The 20,672-nt window shown below is 39.6% G+C and overlaps 1 protein-coding gene across 9 annotated transcripts in view; it reads right to left on the reverse strand.

The window, feature by feature from the left end:
- Positions 1-20,672, reverse strand: part of CPEB3 (cytoplasmic polyadenylation element binding protein 3) — a 190,517-nt gene that overhangs the window by 26,651 nt on the left and 143,194 nt on the right. For all 9 annotated transcript variants that reach the window (XM_044240103.1, XM_044240101.1, XM_044240100.1 and 6 more), the window contains 2 exons: positions 20,544-20,662; positions 6,514-6,628 (listed from right to left, as the gene is read on the reverse strand). In XM_044240103.1, the coding sequence (XP_044096038.1) occupies positions 6,514-6,628; positions 20,544-20,662 (234 nt within the window). The remainder of the gene's footprint in view (positions 1-6,513; positions 6,629-20,543; positions 20,663-20,672) is intronic.

Genomic DNA, 20,672 nt, shown 5'->3' on the forward strand with positions numbered 1-20,672 from the left:
AGAGAAAAACAGAAGAAAGGCAGTAAGGATCTGGCAAAAATCAAAAACCTTCATGGATTTATGTAAGCCTTGTGATCTCAACCTTCCTCATGAAATGTGAGCCTTTGATCAAGGACATGTCTTATTCAGAAAATATAGTCAAACTGCCTACCAAGCCTCTGATAGTGAATCCTCATTCTAAACCATCCTCTGTAGAAGGGGGAACAGCATAGCGCCCAGGAGCAGGACATATGGGTGGAGGCTGGGGTTCAGACAGATGGAAGTGACAGCAGGCATAGCCAGAGTCCATGTGGAGGCCAGGAGTTTTCAGACCACTTTTTATTTTTTCCTTCCTATCTGGACAGTTTTCTGGTCACCACAGGGGTGGGAATGAGCAGGTCCGGTAGCCATATCCAGTGGCATTTTATACTCTGGATGAGACGCTCTGTGTTCTTGAGACAACTCCAGTCTTCTGATGAAAGGTAACAGCAACACTACTATGACTCTAACCTGCATACTGGCCCTTGTGATGAGCTTTACTGTGCCACAGCTGGAGAGGGAAACAAGAACACTGCAGTTGTGTGTGGCATCTAGAAATCTATAAATTCCTCTTTGTGGGGTTGTGGGGACTATGCCTCTGAAATCAAATCTAAACCCCAATTATGATTCCTTGGATTTGCTTCTGAATCTTCACAGAGAATTGAAAGGGACTTTAGCTCACTAGAGAGAAAATCATGATGACGCTTATATCCTACCCTACACCGGGATCCTGTTCCTATCATTTAATTATATATATATTTTTGTTTTTAAAGATTTTATTTATTTATTTGACAGAGAGAGATCACAAGCAGGCAGAGAGGCAGGGAGAGAGAGAGAGAAGGAAGCAGGCTCCCGGCCGAGCAGAGAGCCCAATGCGGGGTTCGATCCCAGGACCCTGCGATCATGACCTGAGCCGAAGTCAGCGGCTTAACCCACTGAGCCACCCAGGCGCCCCATTTAATTATATTTCAAAGCCAGCCACAGGCAGTGTCTAAGTCTGAGACACTATGAGAACCAAATGGGGTACAGCACGAATGATAAGTCTCCAGGGAAGTATCAACACATTCATGTTTCCAGATCCTAAACTATGAATCTAGAAACCACATTTTCTTCCCTTTGGAGATAAGAACAAAGCAGACGGGAAAGAGGTATAAGGCACCTCAGGCGGATGAAGAGGTCTGGACTTCAGAAAGAAAGCACAATTCAACTACAAGCTGGACTGTCTAGGTTTTCCACAATGCTGCATTGGTTCACAGGGCAGTTCAGACATCTTACGTGGAGAAAATGTGCTCATAAGCTTCCACTCTGCATCAAATGTCGGGAAGTTAAGTATACTTTCAAATAAGTTGTATGAACAACCAACTACGTCAGAGAGATTGAGTGTTGAACTTGATTAAATCAGACTGGTACCAAGTTGACTGTTAATAATGTTACTGAGACAACATTTCAGATCTCAGCTTGATGAAGAAGCTTTGCTCTGTGCAAAGAACATCCATACTTGAAGTCTGGAAATCGGAGTTTAAATCTTGGCATTTTTACTTATTGTGGCCTTGGCCAATCAGCAACTTGGAACTCTGCTTCTTATCACTAAAGTGAAAAGTCTACCACTTACAACCTCACAAGGTTATCAGAACAATTAAACATACATGAGGGCTCAGAAGAGACTGATGCTCAAATGTTTAGTTTTGCCCAGGGGGTGCTTTTCTCGCTACTCATAAACTTTGCTTAATATTAACTTGGCCTGGTTTCTGCTCCATAAGAACCAATTCATCCCAGTCTTACTTTGGCTTTATGCTAATGTTACTCAACCTGCCAAAGACATGGCAAAGTTTGACATCAGTTGTGGGTGAGCATTAGCTTTTCAGGGGGAGAAAGAACACAAACATGTACTAGCATTAGAAAATCCTTAACCATGGGGCGCCTGGGTGGTACAGTGGGTTAAGCCTCTGCCTTCGGCCCAGGTCATGATCTCAGGGTCCTGGGATTGAGCCCCGCATTGGGGTCTCTGCTCAGCAGGGACCCTGCTTCTCCCTCTCTCTCGGTGAGCTGCTCTGCTTACTTGTGACCTCTCTCTGTCAAATAAATAAATAAAATCTTAAAAAAAAAAAATCCTTAACCCTAAAGGAAATCCAGTTAATAAGGTCAGTGTGCCAAATCTGGAGTTTATTTGGGACAACTTATACTGAACTTGGGACTTGGTGAAAGAAAAAACTTCTACTACTGGGAAACCTGGTATGATTGCTGCCTGCTACCACTTCAAAGAACAACAGAAAAAAGGATATGGTTACGATATTCCTATTTCCTAAATCACAAATCAGGATGTGGTTCCTAATACATATGAACTACCAGAATGTTTATACAGAATGTCTGAAATAAGTGCTCTTAGAAAAATTTAGAATGTTCTCTAAGTGTATGCCATATATCACTAAGTTTTTATCTCAAAAATATTTTTTAAAAAGATTTTTATTTATTTATTTGACAGGGATCACAAGTAGGCAGAGAGGCAGGTTGGGGGGAGGTGGGAAGCAGGCTCCCCGCTGACAGAGAGCCCGATGCGGGGCTCAATCCCAGGACCCCAGGATCATGACCCAAGACGAAGGCAGAGGCTTTAACCTACTGAGCCACCCAGGTGCCCCATACCTCAAAAGTTTTTTAATTGTTTTGTTTTCCTCCCAGAAAAGCCATCCTCATAATAGTCGGGGGGCAGGGGGAGGCAGAGAAGGAAATTTCAGTATCCATCACAGATTAGTAGTAGGAGAAAAACAGACAGGAAAGACTTATCAGAGCAATGGGAAAGGCAGGAGACCCAAAGATGATGAGCAAATGTAGGCTCCAGGGACTCAGCCGAACAATCTCTCAAGACTGATCTGTTCTGCAGGACCTGGTTAGATAAACTGTCAGAAGAAAGGCATGAAGTGGAAGAACAGCTCACCTGTCCCTAATGAGAGAGGAAGCCTGAGGGTTTCCCAGGCATGATTAAAGTTGGAAGTAGATGGGTCTCAAAGCTTGATCACTGAGGTGGTCTTCAGATTGGGTATCTAAGCCTCTTGGGGTTAGAGTCTAAGCTGGAGTCAGAACACTCATGTTTATAAATTATAATCCTCAAGCCTGGCACTCGTTTCCTCTCAGAGCAAAGAGATGCATTTTAGAGAGGTCCTGATGCCGCAGGGAAATACACTAGGGCTATTCCTGTATTGAGATTCAGAAGACCTTCTGTTTACATTACTTGAATGAAGGGTGGCTGTTGTACTTTCAGGTGGTAGTAAGTAGAGAATCAGACAAACTACCCCTTTCCTGGTACTGACTCTGAAGAATACATAAACTTTAGCCACATGATGGCATGGTGAGTCTACCTATAGCTTTTCCTAGGATAGGGGTGGGAAGAGGTGAGGATTAGAAGGAGAACAAGACCTGAAAACCACATAGAGACTCAAGGCAAGCCATCCTGGACTTGTCAGTGTTACTGAGGAGCGATGGAAGGGAGGAACAAGAGGCAATAGGAATGTGTATTCAACCTAGAGCAACCAGCAATCAGGCAATCTAACGTTGGATAAACATCTAAATTTTCCATTGATATTTTCCCGTTTTCAGGTTAATTTTTTTAGGCCTATGATTTTTTTTCTCTACAACCTGTATTTTAAAAAGGCAGGCTTGTCAAAAAGACTAGAAGGACCAACTTAAATTTAGCCAGGGCAATATTGCTTAAAGCAGCTTGCCTTGTTTCTTTAGAATGGTTTGTGTGTTTCTGATTGGTAGGATAAGGACTATATTTAGAATAATTTATTAGTGATAACAGTTCCTATCTAACAATGGGAAAATATCAAAGAGAAAAAGCCTCACAAGATTCAAAGGAATAATTCTTGAGTGATAATATTTTAAGTCACTGTAACATGTTAAAGGATAATTTTTGGCCTACGGTGAGGTGAAAATCAATCTGGACACCTAAAATTCTCACCTGTTGAGTACTATTCAACCATGTCTAGTCTAGGGTCATCCTACATACAGTGCCTGAGATAGTTTTAAGACTTTTCAGAATTCCACGACCATAATAGCATCCAGAATTAATAAAAAATGCCCTCAAGTATTTAAAAACCAAATGTGAGAATCACTGTGTTGAAGAATATAATTTAGTATCCAATTACTTCTGAGTTAGCAGTCTATTAATACATTTCTGGTTCTCTTCTGAGACCTCTGATTCTGTAGATGATGACCTGTTCAACACCAACAGAGGGGTGTTCATTCAGTTTGGCATGGAGGTATACTGGCTCCGTGCCAGTAACAAGGGGATGCTCAATAAATGTTTATTGTTCAAGTCAACTGCATTATATTCAACTCAAGATTGCATAGCAGAGTCAAAATGAATTCCTTTAAAAATAGTCTTCTATTCCAAGGCACAAAGCAGTCCACAAAGCTCAGTGTGTTGCAAAGAAACCCAGTTCTTTGCAAATGGATAAAAGCTGCAGAGGTTAATTCTTTTTGTTTAGATTACATGGATTCCAGTCTGGAAGGCTTGGAGAGGGAGTTAAATGCTGAGATGCTAATATAGATTGCTTAGCCATCTAGAAACCAGCTACACTTATGGGAGGTGTTGGCATGGGGCAACACTCTCAAGAGACGAAGGGAATGTAGATTCCTATCCACTCAAGTGTAAAACAAAACCATTTTAAAACAAAAAGCTTTAACTTAGCTTTAAAAAAAAAAAGAGAGAGAGAGAACTTTGAGACTTATAAAAGGTATACTGTCTAGGTAGAGAACACAAAATCCCATTTCTGACTAGACAACTAAATTTAACTCTTGCCTAATCCTAGGATTTGGAGCATCTTATGAAGAATAGTAAAAAGGGTGAATAATAAAAAAGGGAATTTAGTTTTTAAACTTTTGTGTCTGTGACTTAAAAACAGACATAAAAAGTTAAACCCAGTTCTGTTATTTTTATAACTATGGGACTTTTTCTTTCAGAATTGTTTTTTCAGATTCCCAACTAGAAAAAAAGGAGAGGGACCAGAATATGAAAACTAATTTGTACTTGTAGTTTGCTGCAAAAGAAAAGAATAACTAGAATGCTAGCAATAAATGTCCATTCTTTTAGAATACATACGTGATTAAAAGACTATCAAAGGGGATTCTTCTCCCTCTCTCCTCCTAAACATAACACCAGTTAGAAAAAGAATATTCCATTCCCCCACCCACATTTTTTTTTCCTAAACACAAGCAGTTTAGAAACAAAGGGCTACATTTGCCCTCATCTCATGATGCTGTTCACGTTTGTGTTAGCCCTTCCTAGACTCTATTCTGACAGCTGATAAAAGGGAGGCATCTCTGCGGCTTGGTTTTCTTCCTCTGGACCCAGTTTTCCATTAGAGTGAGAACAAGACCTAAAAATATTTGACTTTCTGGAAAACTGCAAAATTACAAACTTCATAATCACAATTAATATGTTTTAAAGTCCTTCAAAATGGAAACATGAATATAACTTTAGATAGGCCTAGTTGAGATTTGAATAAATACATTAGAAAAGCTGATGAACATTCAGAACTAAGAAGTCATCAAAGTCAGAGACAAATAGCTGGAATTCTTTTTTATAATTCTTGTATAATTATTTTTTTCACTACTTCATTTTAATGGTCTCTGCTTTCTCTTTTTTAGGTAGAACTAAGTTGGCCTGCTTATGAATAACAGAGAAAACATTGCACTTTTGCAACTACAGGGCAATAGTGACCTTATTTTTTCATTTTACTTTTGAAAAATAAACTCATTTATTTTAAGCATTTTAAGAACTTCGTTCTTACAAATAATTTTATTCTATTCTACTGGTAGAACACTGTTCTGCAACTGATTAGATTTATCTTTGGATTTAAATACTGAAGTCATCGGCTCAGCATCACTTCAAATGCCCCAGTCAGTTAGGATTCTGCCCAATCTCAGCCCATAATTATTTTGTCATTGGAAAGCAACTTAAAAAAGAAAACAAACCAGGGAAGCTTTTAAAAAGTCGTAATAAAGATGCTCGAACATCACTCATATTTCAAAGTGCATAAAAAAAGGGGGGGATCTGTTTCACTTGGGAAGAGTTCAGTTTGCTTCCCAGTGACACAATTCCTAAGCAGTGGTTTGGCTTGTCACTGAGGGGTACACAGCTGCGCTGGACAGCTTTCTGATGGGGTGACTTCTTTCTCTGTCACACATAACAATGCTGACTAGCATGAGAATGCACACTGCCAAATGTATTGTTATTATTTTTAAAATATGTGGTTGAGAACACTAAATAGAATTCATCCTTTCAAAATAACAGTTTAATGAAATTGACTCTCGTACCATAGGAAAATAAAGCATTTGGGGAGAAAAAGTTTAATCCTGAAAGAGTTAGCTCAGTGAAACTTCTTTTTGGACGTTGTGTATAGCTGAGCAGAAACCTAGAAAATATTAAAGACTAAATACAATGGGGATTTTGTTGTTGGTGGTTTTGTTTGTTGTGGTGTTACTATTTCCACTCACCAGCTCGAAGGGGTCGTGGAACTCCCCCAACAAAGATAGTTTTTCTGGGGTCCAAAGGCTGAGAACCATCCATTACAAAGTCACTGTCACTTAGGTTCCATGGTCGAATTTGCACCTGAAAAAAAGTCGTTTACTTGGTCCTTACTTCATTTCCATCAACCCCAAATGAGAATAAGGTGACTAAAGACAAACCCGCTGATTTGTGCATTTTACACATACATAACCCAAACAAAATCCAGTTATTAATTTATGTTATCTGCATTAGGTGCCTTTCACAGAACTCAGGGGATCTACTTACAGGTACTCTACTCAGCACTCTAAGACATACCATGAAACCTTCAGAAACCACCCGTGGTTTTGAAAAAAGGCAGACTTTTAGAGATAGACTTGGGGTTTTGAATCGGATCCATTTTAACACATGATAGACTGTTTATAACCTGTCACAGCTGAGCACTTAGCTTTTTAAGAGCTCACCTATAGAAAGGGAACAGGAATATGAGGAATATGTTCTAAAAATTATCTGTAGGTCTGGCTTTTAATTTTTTTTCAACCCCTAAAATTGAAACATTCATCTTTCAAAAATAGGTTTAACACAAATCAATACTCATCGGGTTAGCATGGAATTACCAGCAATGTCAAATACTGAAGCACACAGTGTTATCTATTTTTGATTTACCTGATTTTCTTAAACCAGTTTGGTTAAATAAAGGTGAGCCTAGAAATTGAAGTTATTTTTCAAAGAGTAGAAAAAGAAATCTTTATGGACATACTTCTTTCTATTTGGTACTATCTCTTCACTGGTACTCTGACTTCCTGCCTACAAAAAATAAGGTATTTCATCAGAATTGTAACCTTAAAACATATTCCTTTCAATCCTTAACTCAATCATCAAAGAATAACTTAAAACAAAACCACACACACAAAAAACCCTCCTATACCAAAAGGAGAGCGTCAGTATTGCCTGAGAGTCAACCAGTTACTCAGCCGGGCAAGTGCTCTGGGAAAGGAGGTAGGTAGAAGCAGAGAACCAATGTCTATCTTTAGGGAACATACCTCTCCTTTCCCAGTCTCTCTGATAGGATAGGAAACGTAACAGCTGAGTTTTCATTTCCTTAGTATCAACACAATTTTTCATTTTCCCCATGGCTCAACTGTCAACACTTAATGCAAAAAAACACATACAATGATTTCTTATGTGGCTTGACTGGTATCTAGAAGTACTCTCATTTGAAAGGTAGTACATCTGTCAATTACAGTTTCAAACCACCTTGAATCAACTCTAGAACTGGCATTGCTCAGTTAGAAACAGCCCACAGATTCCTAATGATTGCTAAGTTCAGCCCCTCCCCAACCTTTTGCCATTTATGACACTGTTGCCTTCACTAGTTTGTGAGAAGCAGTAAAATCTCCATTTCTTCCACAGACCCTGAAAATGTGGACCTGTTTTCAGTTCTGCTGACGTTTAAGCATTTGCTTCACCTTTATCATGTGGAAAAAAAAAAACACCCTTATTCTTCTCTTGAAATATTTCATCTATTTGACCATATTACTATTTGGTCAAATATTTCATCTATTATTTCATCTAATATTTCATCTATTTGACCAAATTCCCTTGACGTTTATCACACAGGTGGATTCACGAATACCATAAAGCACCACTTTTAAATTCCTTCATGAGGGCCCACTACTAATTTTTAATTAAGAACATAATTTCTTCATAATGTAAGAACAAAGATTCTAATGTCCCCACTAACAAAAACATAGGACCTGTGTTTTTCTACACAGAGCCCTATCTTCTTCCAGCCTCATCCTTGATAAATTTAAGGCAGCTTCAGGACCTGGTAAAGGCAATTCCAATAATTTAGTGATGACTGAATTTAATTGTGGGTCACTTTGTTTCACAAATGAAAACAATTCCCTTGTAGTATTCATGGCGTTGTGGTTTCATTTAATCAGAAGTACAGAAAATGCAGCCTTCTATAATAGCTGTAGGTTACTGCTGCTCAGAAAAACTCCCCAGAAGATCGCAAACCTTCCCACTGAGAGCTTTCATTACTGCCTCTTCTCCCGCCCACCCTTGCTTTGTTACATCACACACAACCCATTCCCTTAGCTATTCTTGTATTATAGATTAGGTAAAAATACAGGAAGAAGACTCAAGAGACAGTAATGATTAAACCCTATTCACAGAACCTGCATTTCCCAGCTGCCACGAGAAAAATAGCTTCTCAGAGCTCCCACCACCACAGAATCAGAGAAAGTCAACATAGGCCAACATCAGCACATTCTACACGCTAAGCAAAAAGTAATATTGTGGTACTGTTTGCACTGGGAAGTTCCATTCACACTCTGTTTTCCCTCTGAAATATAAGCTCGCTCTCACATAAGGCATGTTCTCCACCTTCAAAGTTTATTTTCAGCCCTCAGGGCCTGATACCTATATTTTATCTTTCTGACTTACCCTTTGAATATATTTTCTGATCCTCACTTACATATGTAGGTATTTCTCTACCTTTTAAATACCATGCTTTCTAAACTGACTCAAATATACTGTAGAAAGGGGCAGAATACAAATAAAAGAACGGCTTTTTGATTACCTTCATTTATTTAATAATTATTTTTGAGACTGGATGAAATTAGAGCTCTGTTCTAATTCAATATAAACTTCCCCCAGCAAAACAACCTTTACATATATAGGCATCACTGAGTGTACGTGTGAAACAACGCTTCCAGTATGTTGTCAAATAGGCTATACTCTGGGCGGTAAGAGCCTCAACATCCCGAGGGCTGGGAGTTTAGGGACTTCATCAGAGAGGGTGGAAATTCCCTTACATGAGCCTGACAGTGATTCCAACACTCCTTCCTGGAGGAACCTGACCACATTTGCTTAAAAAGGTCACTCTAGAAAGAGGCATGGCCCATTGGCCTTCAGCCATGCCATATCCTCATAGTAGGGGTTACGCAAAACCAAATGTCCATAGGGATGGACAGGTAGCACAGACTAATCAGCCACCAGAACAGTTAGTCATTAGGCAGGCAAAGACACCCGGGAGTAAAATGTTCCTTTTAAAGGAAGCAGACACTTCTCAGCTCCAGCAAGTAATTATTGTTTGTGAATGTGTTGCCAGATTTTTCCATTTTTGAAAAGTAGCTAGAAATTCAGATTTTTATGTGGAACTTCAAGGTTTTAATTTTATGCTGAGGAAGAATTAAAATGTTAAAGCCCCTGTACAGCTAAACCAAACTAACGGCAGACCAGATCTATCTTGTGGGCCTCAGACTTATGATCTCTGACTGAAAGGTTTACTTTCTAGTAAACCCCACAGCTCCTAACGGAATGTTGTCTTTCATAAACAATCATGAGAGAAAAAACAAAAATGGCTTTTCCTTGGCTTCTTTTTTAAGCATGTATTCCTATGGAAGCTCTGGTGAGGATTGTGAAACCTACTCTTTGGCTGGATTACTTGCTTCTTAATTCTTAAGAATAATCTGAATTAATAATCTTCCTTGAATAATTGTTTATCTCCAAAAGGCAAATCTTTTTAAGGATAAAGACAAAAAACAACGTAAAGGTGGTGCTATTAATATATCAATTTGTGCCATAGAGTGTCTCTAACAGACTTCAAGAAGCCTAAAAGTACGTAACATTAATCATATCAACAGTTAGTACTGAAAGCACTCATTTTCCTTTTCAAGGATTCCCAATGTATGTTCTGTGAACAGCAGGTCTATAGGGTTGTTCTGTCATACATGCAGTGTTTAGGAAAAGTTACAGGCTCTCTTCCTTCTTGGAATTTCATGGCACCCATTGGTGTATTGGTGGGGTTATGGACAAAGGCCCTTGGTGGGGTTATGGACATTGTGGAAGGTACGTGCTACGGTGAGTGTTGTGAAGTATGTAAACCTGGCAATTCACAGACCTGTACCCCTGGGGCTAATAATACGTTGTATGTTTACTAAAAAATTAAAAAATTAAAAACAAAAACCATGGTGGAGTAAATACAAAAAAAAGAAAAAAAAGGCCCTAAGAAATTCTGCAGTAAAGAAATCTGTTCAAATATTGTTTAATCCAGCATTTCCAAAATTTTTCTCATAACAACTACTAACATCCACACTTTGGTAATACTGCCCAATTATATCTTACTCTTAGTATGTAACAAAATACGGCATAACGAGGCTGAACCAACTGAACAAAATGTAGAAACTTCACTCCAATCACAGCTTTTTTTCACCTATTTCCTGCTATTGCGCTAAAAGGGTTGTTCTTATAGAAATTAACTTTAAGTGGTTAAGAGCATAGTAAATATAAATAATAGCTCAAAAAATTGAAAGCTTTCTGACTAAACTGTACAAAAGAGATGTTTGGCTATTTTGATACCAATAAAGAATAAAATATTTAATTACAGTCCTACGTAAAAACCGAAGTGTCAGTTATGTAAAATTAATAGTCATTCATAGGGATAAGAGCAGGCCAAGTGTTAGGAAAAAAAATTTAAGAAATAGAGTGTGGGTCACTTATTTTGACAAGAAGATATAAGATTTTTTAGAAATTAATCTCATCAAAAATATGCAAAAGCCTTTAAGTAAAAATTCAATATAAAATACATTTTTATTGTATCTTTAATAACTGGGTAAAAGAAAACACATAGCTTTAGTAAGAACAGTTTTTTAACATAAACCTTAGGGCTTTAATTCTTTACACATGACCAAGCCACCCTATGGCTCTAGAAGTCTCTGTTTAGACCACTATTTAGAATTTAGACATTTATCTACTAGTAAATAACAGTATCTTGAGCTCATTTTGAACATCTCACCTATATTTCATCCTCGTCTGACCACCTCTTTAGGTTACAAACATCCAACACAGGAACGTCCTACTGCATCGGGCACTTCGTTTCATCTCTTCATCTCAAGACCACGCCACAAAGCAACCAAACTGTTCAGAGTCAACAGTGCAATCTGGTGGCCAGCACAGGAAACTACCTGATCAAAACCCCTTTCCTGCTGTTTTCTTTCCCTTGAATTTCCCATAAAGTATATGGTGTAGCCTCCCTATCCCCCATTTCCTCTTTCTTTTTTCTATACCCTTCAAACTCCTACTCAGGAGGAGGTCTCCATTTTTCTCTCCCTAGTCATATAATCCTTTCAATCTACATGAATCATAAAAGCAATACTGCAGAAACATCAGGACTGCTCTCCCGAGCAACCAGCAACATCGCTGCTCTTCTGATGGCCAGGATGAGTCAGCTAAACTTAGGTCCCCTGACATACAGCTGCAACAGCTCAGCTGCACGGGTAATGAACTCAGGCCCACCCCAGCTGTCAGCAATTCTATTTTAAGCATCACAGACCTCACAGAATGACTGGAGTGCCCCACAGTATCACAAATAAACAAGTTTGTGGTTTGTGAGGCATCTTTACCTCTTCCATGCTGAAAGGGGTTATTTTTTTATTATTATTAACCACCAAAACTAACACCATAACAGCAATAATTACGGTCTGGATTCTCCAAAGAACATTCATATTTGGTATCTCATTTCAACCCAATTTCTTTCTTTTTTTTTAATAATTTTTTAAAAAATTTGACACAGAGATCACAAGTAGGCAGACAGGCAGGCAGAGAGATGGAGAAGCAGGTTCCCTGCTGAGCAGAGAGCCCTGTGTGGGACTAGATCCGAAGACCCTGAGATCATAACCTGAGCTGACGGCAGAGGCTTAACCCAATGAGCCACCCAGGCGCCCCAACCCAATTTCTTTTTTAAAAATTAATTAATTATTTTAAAAAAGATTTTATTTATTTATTTGTCAGAGAGCAAGAGAGAGAGCAGAAGCAGGGAGAGAGAAACAGGCTCCCTGCTGAGCAAGGAGCTGGTTGCGGGACTCGATCCCAGGACTTTGGGATCATGACCTGAGCTGAAGACAGACGCCTAACCAACTGAGCCACCCAGGCGCCCCTCAACCTAATTTCTACCATACAACTCCCTAACAAAAAGGTGAGTCAGTTTCCAGGAGTTTAGATGCTGCTTATTATTTTCAAGTGCTGCTCTCCACCCAATGGAGAGGAGGAGATACCCTCCCTGTATCTTCTGGGGGAAGTGGCCAGAGAGCAACCTAATAGTTCATTGGTTTCATTGCTCTTGATAAGAGTTTTCTACTCTGGGCTGCTCTGGGGCCTCCAATCAGAATCCCACCAGGCCTCTAAGCAGAAAACTATCTCTCAGACTCAAACTATTTCTCCCACTCCGTACATAGAAACAGATTACAGGCCCCAGAGAGCTTCAACAAAATAGGCAGGATTCTTCCTAGATAGGAAGCTAAAAGTAACCCCGGGAAATTCTCTCATGCCCTCCTAGAATGCTCCAGGTCCACCATCAGGGTCAGGAAACGTGTACAAAAAAGAACTCCCTACCATCTGTACCAAGCTGCACAGCCTGCCTGATGTAGGGAAACCACAGGCTTTCAGTCCTTCAGCTACTTTTGAACAATTCAAATAGCACTCTGCATACTGTTTTCCTAAGGGCACCCAATACCCAAACCAAGCATGCATGAACTGCCCTGATAAACTGCCCTAAAGAGGGTGATTTACATCTTTGCTCTGTGCTTGACTTAGTAAAGCAATTACCAATTAAATATAGTGATCAATACCTATACTTGTAACTGGAAGAGTCGATGGAAATCTCTCTAAAGGCTTTCCTGACTCCTTCAGGAATATCTGACCACTTTGCCTTTGAGCCCCCACCCTAGGCCACTCCTTATAAAACTTTTCTCATAGCACCTTGGACTCCTTACTTCACTTGATATTTACATATCTATTTCCTTCCCCCGGGGCTCTAGGGTCCTCTAAGGGGGAGACCATATCTCTGTGTGGGTCCCAATTGCCTGGCAAAGCACCCAACAGAGTGAGCGCTCTGTGCTCCTCAGCGTTCTGGTGAATTAACAAAGGTTTTTCTGCGGGGCAGACGTTGATGCCACAAGATGTCCAGCCACTGCCCTTCTACAGCTCCCAGATCACTATCCTCAGTCCACTGAAAGCCACCTGTCTGGGATAGGGAAATACAGTGTGTCTGATCACCAGTGGGAGCCCTGAGGCCTTGCCTAATCAGCGCAAATTTCTGATGTCCCCCCACTCCGGTGATCTACTCAGTGATCAGAATTGCCCAGTGCTCATCATCGCTGCTGACACTCCTACATCATTTAGAAAATATAAGCACGATAGATGATTTCCTTTTTTTTTTTTTTTTATGATTTCCTTTTGAAAGAAAGAAGAAACTAGCACTTTTGAAGACATACACTACCCCACCGTGCTAGGCACTTGAACACACTGTCACACTTAAACTCACCATAACTTTATGCTGTAAACATTACCCCTACTTTAGAGATAAGGAAACAAGAGTTAAGAAAAGTAAAGTCAAGTCAGAACTGAAACCCACAGTCTATATAGATACTCTTTCCAATGCAATGATATCCTGTGCCTGCAAGAGTCCTTGTCCTTCAGGCTACTTGGCCACCAGCCATGCTTCCTGAGAGTCACCTGAACAAGCCAAAATGCATTTTTATTTGTGAATGATTAATTTCTCTCTTCTTTCTAAGCTCATTCTGCTCCTTTTCAATTAAGAAACGACTGGTAGATTCTTCTTAAACCTACTAACAAAATCAGCAGTTAGAAAAGCTGAAGAAAATGATTTAGCAAGGAACTGGCACTGTATTCAGCTATTTTAACTTCCAGGTTCATAGCCTCAAGCAACTGTGCTCTTGCAGCCAGACAATTTTGTCCAATGTCTGCACAAATGTGTATTTCCAGCTCCATGGTACTAGGACAAGGATGTTGTTACTGGCATGCTGATCACTAAAACTCTTGAGAGTAATATACACATAAAAGCTCAAGTTACCTAAGTTTTTCCTGGGAAGAAGCCTATTCTTTGAATGAGCTTCATGGAATACTAATTCCACCAAAACCTTCACATGTATAATCCCCAAACAGGTATATAAATGCTGGATTAAAAAATATTACACAAATTTATTTACTGCAAGACTTCTCAGAACCTTAATATATCAACTTTTCCCAAATGTTCTTGCCTATGGAATGCTTAATTGAAGGAGAAAATGGATATAAAATGCACAAAATTCTCAACAAATGACATCTATTACTGTTAGGAGCAAACCTTTTGGCAATGATGCTCTCAAGAGACAAGTGTCTGATTGACCAGGTGTTCTTCAGAACACACTCTGAAAAATACTAAATATGGTCCCTTAAGGGGACCACTAGAAACTATTTTAGTATATCAAAACTGCAGCATCTTATAGACCTCCTAAAAAGGAATAATAGGTCCGAAGATTCAAACACAAAGAAACTCTGGACTCAAATGCAAATTCAGAGAGTGGGGAGAGGAGAAGGCTTTATTATTTACAAGAGGTATTTCTCTCATTTTAGAGGAGAAGTTCCTCCTTTGGAGAAATTCCTATGATAGAAGGTGCCCAAACCATGAAATTTAGAGCAAAAGGAACAAATAAATAAAGAAGGAAGATTAGAAATGCTGAAGATTTCTAAAGAGGGATATGACAAATCTGATTTGACTGAGCCAAGATAAAATTATAGTTATTGTCTTAGGAGGTAGTAGGTGGAGAATGAAAGAGTTTAAGTAAATATACCACAAACCCAAGGGCTGAAGCCATTAATCAAGGAGCCCTGTAACTTAGCCCCTACTTATCTTCCTGATTTAATTCCCCCTGCTCCTTTTCATACATTTGTGCTTCATCTAACCAACTTAAATGTTCTCCACTCATTCTACACAGTTTCTCATTTCTGTGTTTATACTTTTGCCTTTCTCTGCAATGTCCATTTCCCACAATTCCATAGCTCCACCTCTCCCCTGGCTAATCTCCAAACCCTTTTCAACTTTCAAGGCCTAGTTCCAATGACACGTCATCCAAGAAGCTTTCTTTCTCACTCCAGGTAGGTATAAACTCTCCAAAGCACTTAATCTTTATCTTCATGGTATTTGTTATTTTTCCTAATTTGACAAATGTTTGAAAAACTTTTATGTGCCAGGCTCTATAGGTTCATATATTTATATATTTGTTTTTATCTACCCATTATACTTTAACTTTCTGAAGACAGGATTTTGTCCAATTCATAGTAATCAGCTCTAATGAATTATCCTTAGTTGGCACTCAAACATGGTCTAAAGGAAGGAAGGCACATTACTTTGAAAAGATGGCTGAATGTGGGCTGGAGATAGCTATAATAGTAGGTGTGAGTCACTATAGATGGTGTAGTGATCAGAGAAGGCTTCAGGAAAGAGATGGCATTTGAGAGGCATCTTAAAATAACTGTAGCAATTAGAAATTGAGACAGGAACAGAAATATTTCAGTCAACTGGAATATAGGGTTCAGGAGGAAAGCAGAAAAAAGAAAGGTTGAAAAAAACTTTAAGTCACACTGGGAAGGTTTTAGTCCCAGGCAAAAGGATCTGAACTGTCTGTGTGTCTAAAGAGGAGGGACTAAAAGTGTTAGCTCATATATTAACAGGAGTAGGAAAGACCAGAATTATAGAGAGATTGGACAGAATTAAAAACTAAAGAACTAAACCAGCCTCCAGCTGGTTTCCAGCTTCCTTTGCGCTCAACTTTTTTTTTTTCAATTTTTCTCAAATTTTGAGTGGATGATCATGTTACCTGAGCAATAACCAAAATTCAGTTTTAAATATACAGTTGACCCATGAACAACACAGGTTTGAAATGTGCAAGTCCACTTATATGAATACTTTTTTTTGATAAAGGCAGTATGGTACACTTTTCCTCTTCCTTATGATTTTTTAAAAAAAGATTTTTATTTATTTATTTGAGAGAGAGAGAAAGAGACTCCCTGCCGAGCCGGGAGCCCAATGCAGGACTTGAGCCCAGAACTCCAGGATCATGACCTGAGCCGAAGGCAGTCATTTAACCAATTGAGACACCCAGGTGCGCTTTATGATTTTCTTAGTAACATTCTCTTTTCTCTAGCTTACTTAATTGTAAGAATAAGGTATAACAGTATATATAACATACAATATGTTTAATCAAGTATATATGTTATTGTTAAGGCTTGTGGCAATAGCAAATATCAGTGGTCAAGTTCCTGGGAAGTTAAAAGTTATATGTGGATTTTTGAACTACATGGGGGTCAGTACCCCTAATACTCCCACCCCACCCCATTGTCCAAGGGTCAACTGTATAGCAAAATCAATCTCTCATATCTCAGGATATTTATAAATTATGATTATGCTATAAATTGTAAGGAGGGGGAAGCAGGAAACTTCTAGGATACTCCTTCCAAAGTGCCTACTATGCCACATCTCTGGCCAAAGTGTTTTAGAAGGTAAGAACCATAAACATCTCCTTCCACACCCTGTCTTCAAGGTTACTGTTTTTCAGTCCTTATCTCCGTTAGTCTCTGGCAAGTTTCCTGCTCTATCAATTTGCTATTTTGAACCTTCAGGTTCAGCCTTTTTATATGTTCAAAAAGTGGAGTCACTTTGACAAGAGAAACCACTGTCACAGTGTCTGTCCGCTTCACTGGAAGCCTGGGCAAGAACACAGCTATCCTTTGGGATGCTTAGAATATCTGAGCAATGGAACTTCTCTTGCTGGAGGAGGGGGAAAAAATCACATAGCTAGGAGCTCTGCAGTAACTCCTGCTCTTAACAATTTGTTTACCCTTCCTTGGGACTGAGAAGTTAATCAAACAAGCTATCAATACAGTGTCTTCTGCCATCTTTCAGGATCAGACCTATACATTGGGTAGGCTGAGTGCTCATAAATGAAAGGCAATCACTGACCAAAAGTGTCTTCCTAATACTATCTGAAGCCCACTGATTAGGGATTTGTTTGAGTTAAAAAACAAACATAATCTTAGAGAGGTGAGAGGGGACCTTGCTATCAGGCTCTGTATTAGGAAAACAATCTGATTAACCTAATCCACAAAAAGGGAATGTGGGCTTGACTGGGGGGAAGGGAGAAGGTCAAAGAACAGAAAATCTGTGAGATCATTCTGGAACACTGTATATTTCCAAAGAGAAATCCAGGGAGGACCAGAGAGAACTAAACAACAGAATGAGGGTACTAGGATCCTGAGAGGTAGCCAAGCTAAGAAGCAGAAAAATCAAGAAAGAGCCATAACTCAGAAGATTTGGTGAATGAGTTCCAAAGGCTGACTTTACCTTGAGTTATTGCCAAGGTCCTCATTTACTCCCAATAGTTTAACCCAGCTCTCACTTTCTGTGGGAGCATCCAAAATGAGGTGGAATGTACCGAAACTTGGGTGGGGAAGTGTGGCCAAATGAGGTTGGGAGTGATAGATATGAACTGAAGCCAAGAAAGAGAAGGTTTCAAAAATGGAGCCAAAAGAGCTGGAACCCAAAATGGGATCCAGTTCATTAGAATTACAGGTATTTGGGGACTTTTCTGTTTCCCATCCTACGTTATATTTAAATTGTTTTTGCTGGAAATTTTGAGTATGCCTGGGTTAAAGAAATACGTGATCAGCAGCCACCATTCAAAATTCACCAAGCTCCAATAAAACCTCTTCACTTGAGTTCAGAAAATGAAAACTGCAATAAGGCAGAAATTTGTAGAAACACAGTGAAAGTTAGTTGCCCATAAACATTTCCAAAACAGATAATTACACTAATTATTTTCAAAAGTCCTTCAAGCCCAGGGTAATACACGTATTTGGAGGGAAAACAATCAACATACCACAGCCATCTGCAACTGCCACTGCTCATTCCCTTCTCAAAAGATGTCCAGTCCTGGTGAAGGCTTGCCCTGACAAGGCATAATACCCTCCTTCTCCCACAGAGCCAGGAACATGACCCTTCCAAGGTTCACAAGCCCATCTGCTCATCTCCATTCTCCTCTCCTCAATTCAACAGCTGCTTCTTCTTCTTTTTTAAAAATTAACATATAATGTATTATTTGCTTCAGGGGTACAGGTCTGTGAATCATCAGTCTTATATAATTCACAGCACTTAACATAGCACATACCCTCCCCAATGTCCATAACCCAGCCACCCTATCCTTCCCCACCCCACTCCACACCGGCAATCCTCAGTTTGTTTCCCGAGATTTAGAGTCTCTTATGGTTTTTCTCCCTCCCTGGTCCCATCTTGTTTCATTTTTTCCCTCCCTTCTCACCATCCCCCCCCCACCGGCCCTGCCTCTCAAATTCCTCATATCAGAGAGATCATATAATTGTCTTTCTCTGATAATTCAACAGCTTCTTAATCTACTTTGGGCATAACTATCTCTATGCAGACCTCTACCCCTCTGCCTTTTTTAATATATAAATATATTTCAAATTCTCTCCTACAGTGACAGAGGCTCTCCGGAGGTTGACCATTTACCTTTCAGACATCTGACCCCACCATATTGGGATTAGTCTCTCTAATCACATGCTATTCCAAAGAGACTTAGAGAAGTTACCTCAGCGTTCTCATTATTTACTCAGATGAAGCACTGCATACTCGCAAACTCCCATCCTAGCCACAAAGCACAGACACTCCATATTGTTTAAATTCAGACTAAAGTTGACAAAGGTTCCTTACTCTTTTTCCTGACCTTATCCATGTTGGTTAACTGCTATAAAAATTTGGTAATGGCCCCAGAATTTGAAAAATAAAGGGGCACAGTCACACTTGCTAAAATCCTGCTTCTTCTGCATCGATTATTCTATGACTCAATATCCCCATTCTTTAGTGAATGCCATGCCGCAGTCTCCCTCTTATAGGTGGACAAGTCCCAGTAGCATTCTTTCGCAACCAACTGTAAACCTGTTCTAGAGGGCACCATTCCTTCCAGCAGACCTTACCATGTACATAAACTCTAAACTTGCTCTCCTAACTAAAGCACTATTTGGCACTAGTAGCATCATCCAATTATACTTGCGCAAGTCCCAAATACTTTCACATTCATTTTTCTCTTACCTGAGCTGCTCAACATCCCACAGAGACATCATATTCCTGCCATTTTATAGATAATGAAACCAAGATTCTACAAGTATTAGGTGACTTATTCTGAGCCAAGCAGATAATTTAAATGAGCTGGAGTCAAGATTTCTACTTCTGACCCCAACTCTTTCCCCATGCACATTTCTGAGAATAAATCTAACTGCTAAGCAAGCCACACATAGCTGGTATCAGTCTGACAGGATGTGCTGCAGGCCCTGTGAGAGATACCTGCTTTGGTCCCTTAGTCTGTATCACTATTTTTAACCCTATTTCCCACTCTTAGCACCAGTTCTTGATGCACAAATTCATTCCCTCCCAATATCCCTCCATCCTACTTCTACCATGTTAACCAATTACTTTTTTTGTTGTTATTCTGAATATAGTCTTGCCCCTTCTCCACTGATAACCCCTCTGTCAGGAGAAAGGAAGCAGTCTTCTTCTCTTACCCTATGACTTACTCATACTCTTTGGTTCAGAAACTATAAACTCTGTATACACATATATTTATTTATGGTTTTGGGTCCATGTTCTCTGTCCTTGCCTTCTCCTGCCCTGTTCGAAGCTATCCATTTGAGAGTGTAAGCTCCTGGCCCAGAAGGCTCTAGCTAGTCCATTGTAGGTACCATCCAGCACAATGCCTTGCATTCACAGGGTCATAAACGCTGCCGATTATGATCTTTTTAAAAAATAATAATAATAAATTATTCCTGTCCTTGATCTGAAATAATGACAGAAACCAGTTGCCAAAACCACTAAGAGCATTGTTTACTTCAATTCAGAGTTACTGAATAGGAATTAGCTTAAAAGAGCTGTAAAGTGAAAGACAAGGACATATTTGTTTACACGCAGTCCCAAAGGGATAAAATGAAATACTGAGTAATTTGTTATTAGTTTCCCATCCACAAGAGTCCAGCTCTACTGCATAGCAAGGTCACCCCGGGTAAGAGGATCCCAGTTACCAGCATTCCCATTACAGAGAGGATGTGATCAGTTATTCCAAATGCATACGTGCTCTAGTAAAGCATCCGCTGGCTGCGTATCACTTACCGGTTTATCCTTGATGGTGGGGCTGGACACGCACAGGTACAGCTTCCCGTCTTCTTCCAGGCAGGCATCTATCAAGGCTTGCACTGAGCTCTCCTCCTGGAACAGCAGAAAGGCATAGCCTTGGGAGAA

This window comes from Neovison vison, chromosome 2 (genome assembly GCF_020171115.1).
Source record: "Neovison vison isolate M4711 chromosome 2, ASM_NN_V1, whole genome shotgun sequence".
NCBI classification, from domain to species: Eukaryota; Metazoa; Chordata; class Mammalia; order Carnivora; family Mustelidae; genus Neogale; species Neogale vison.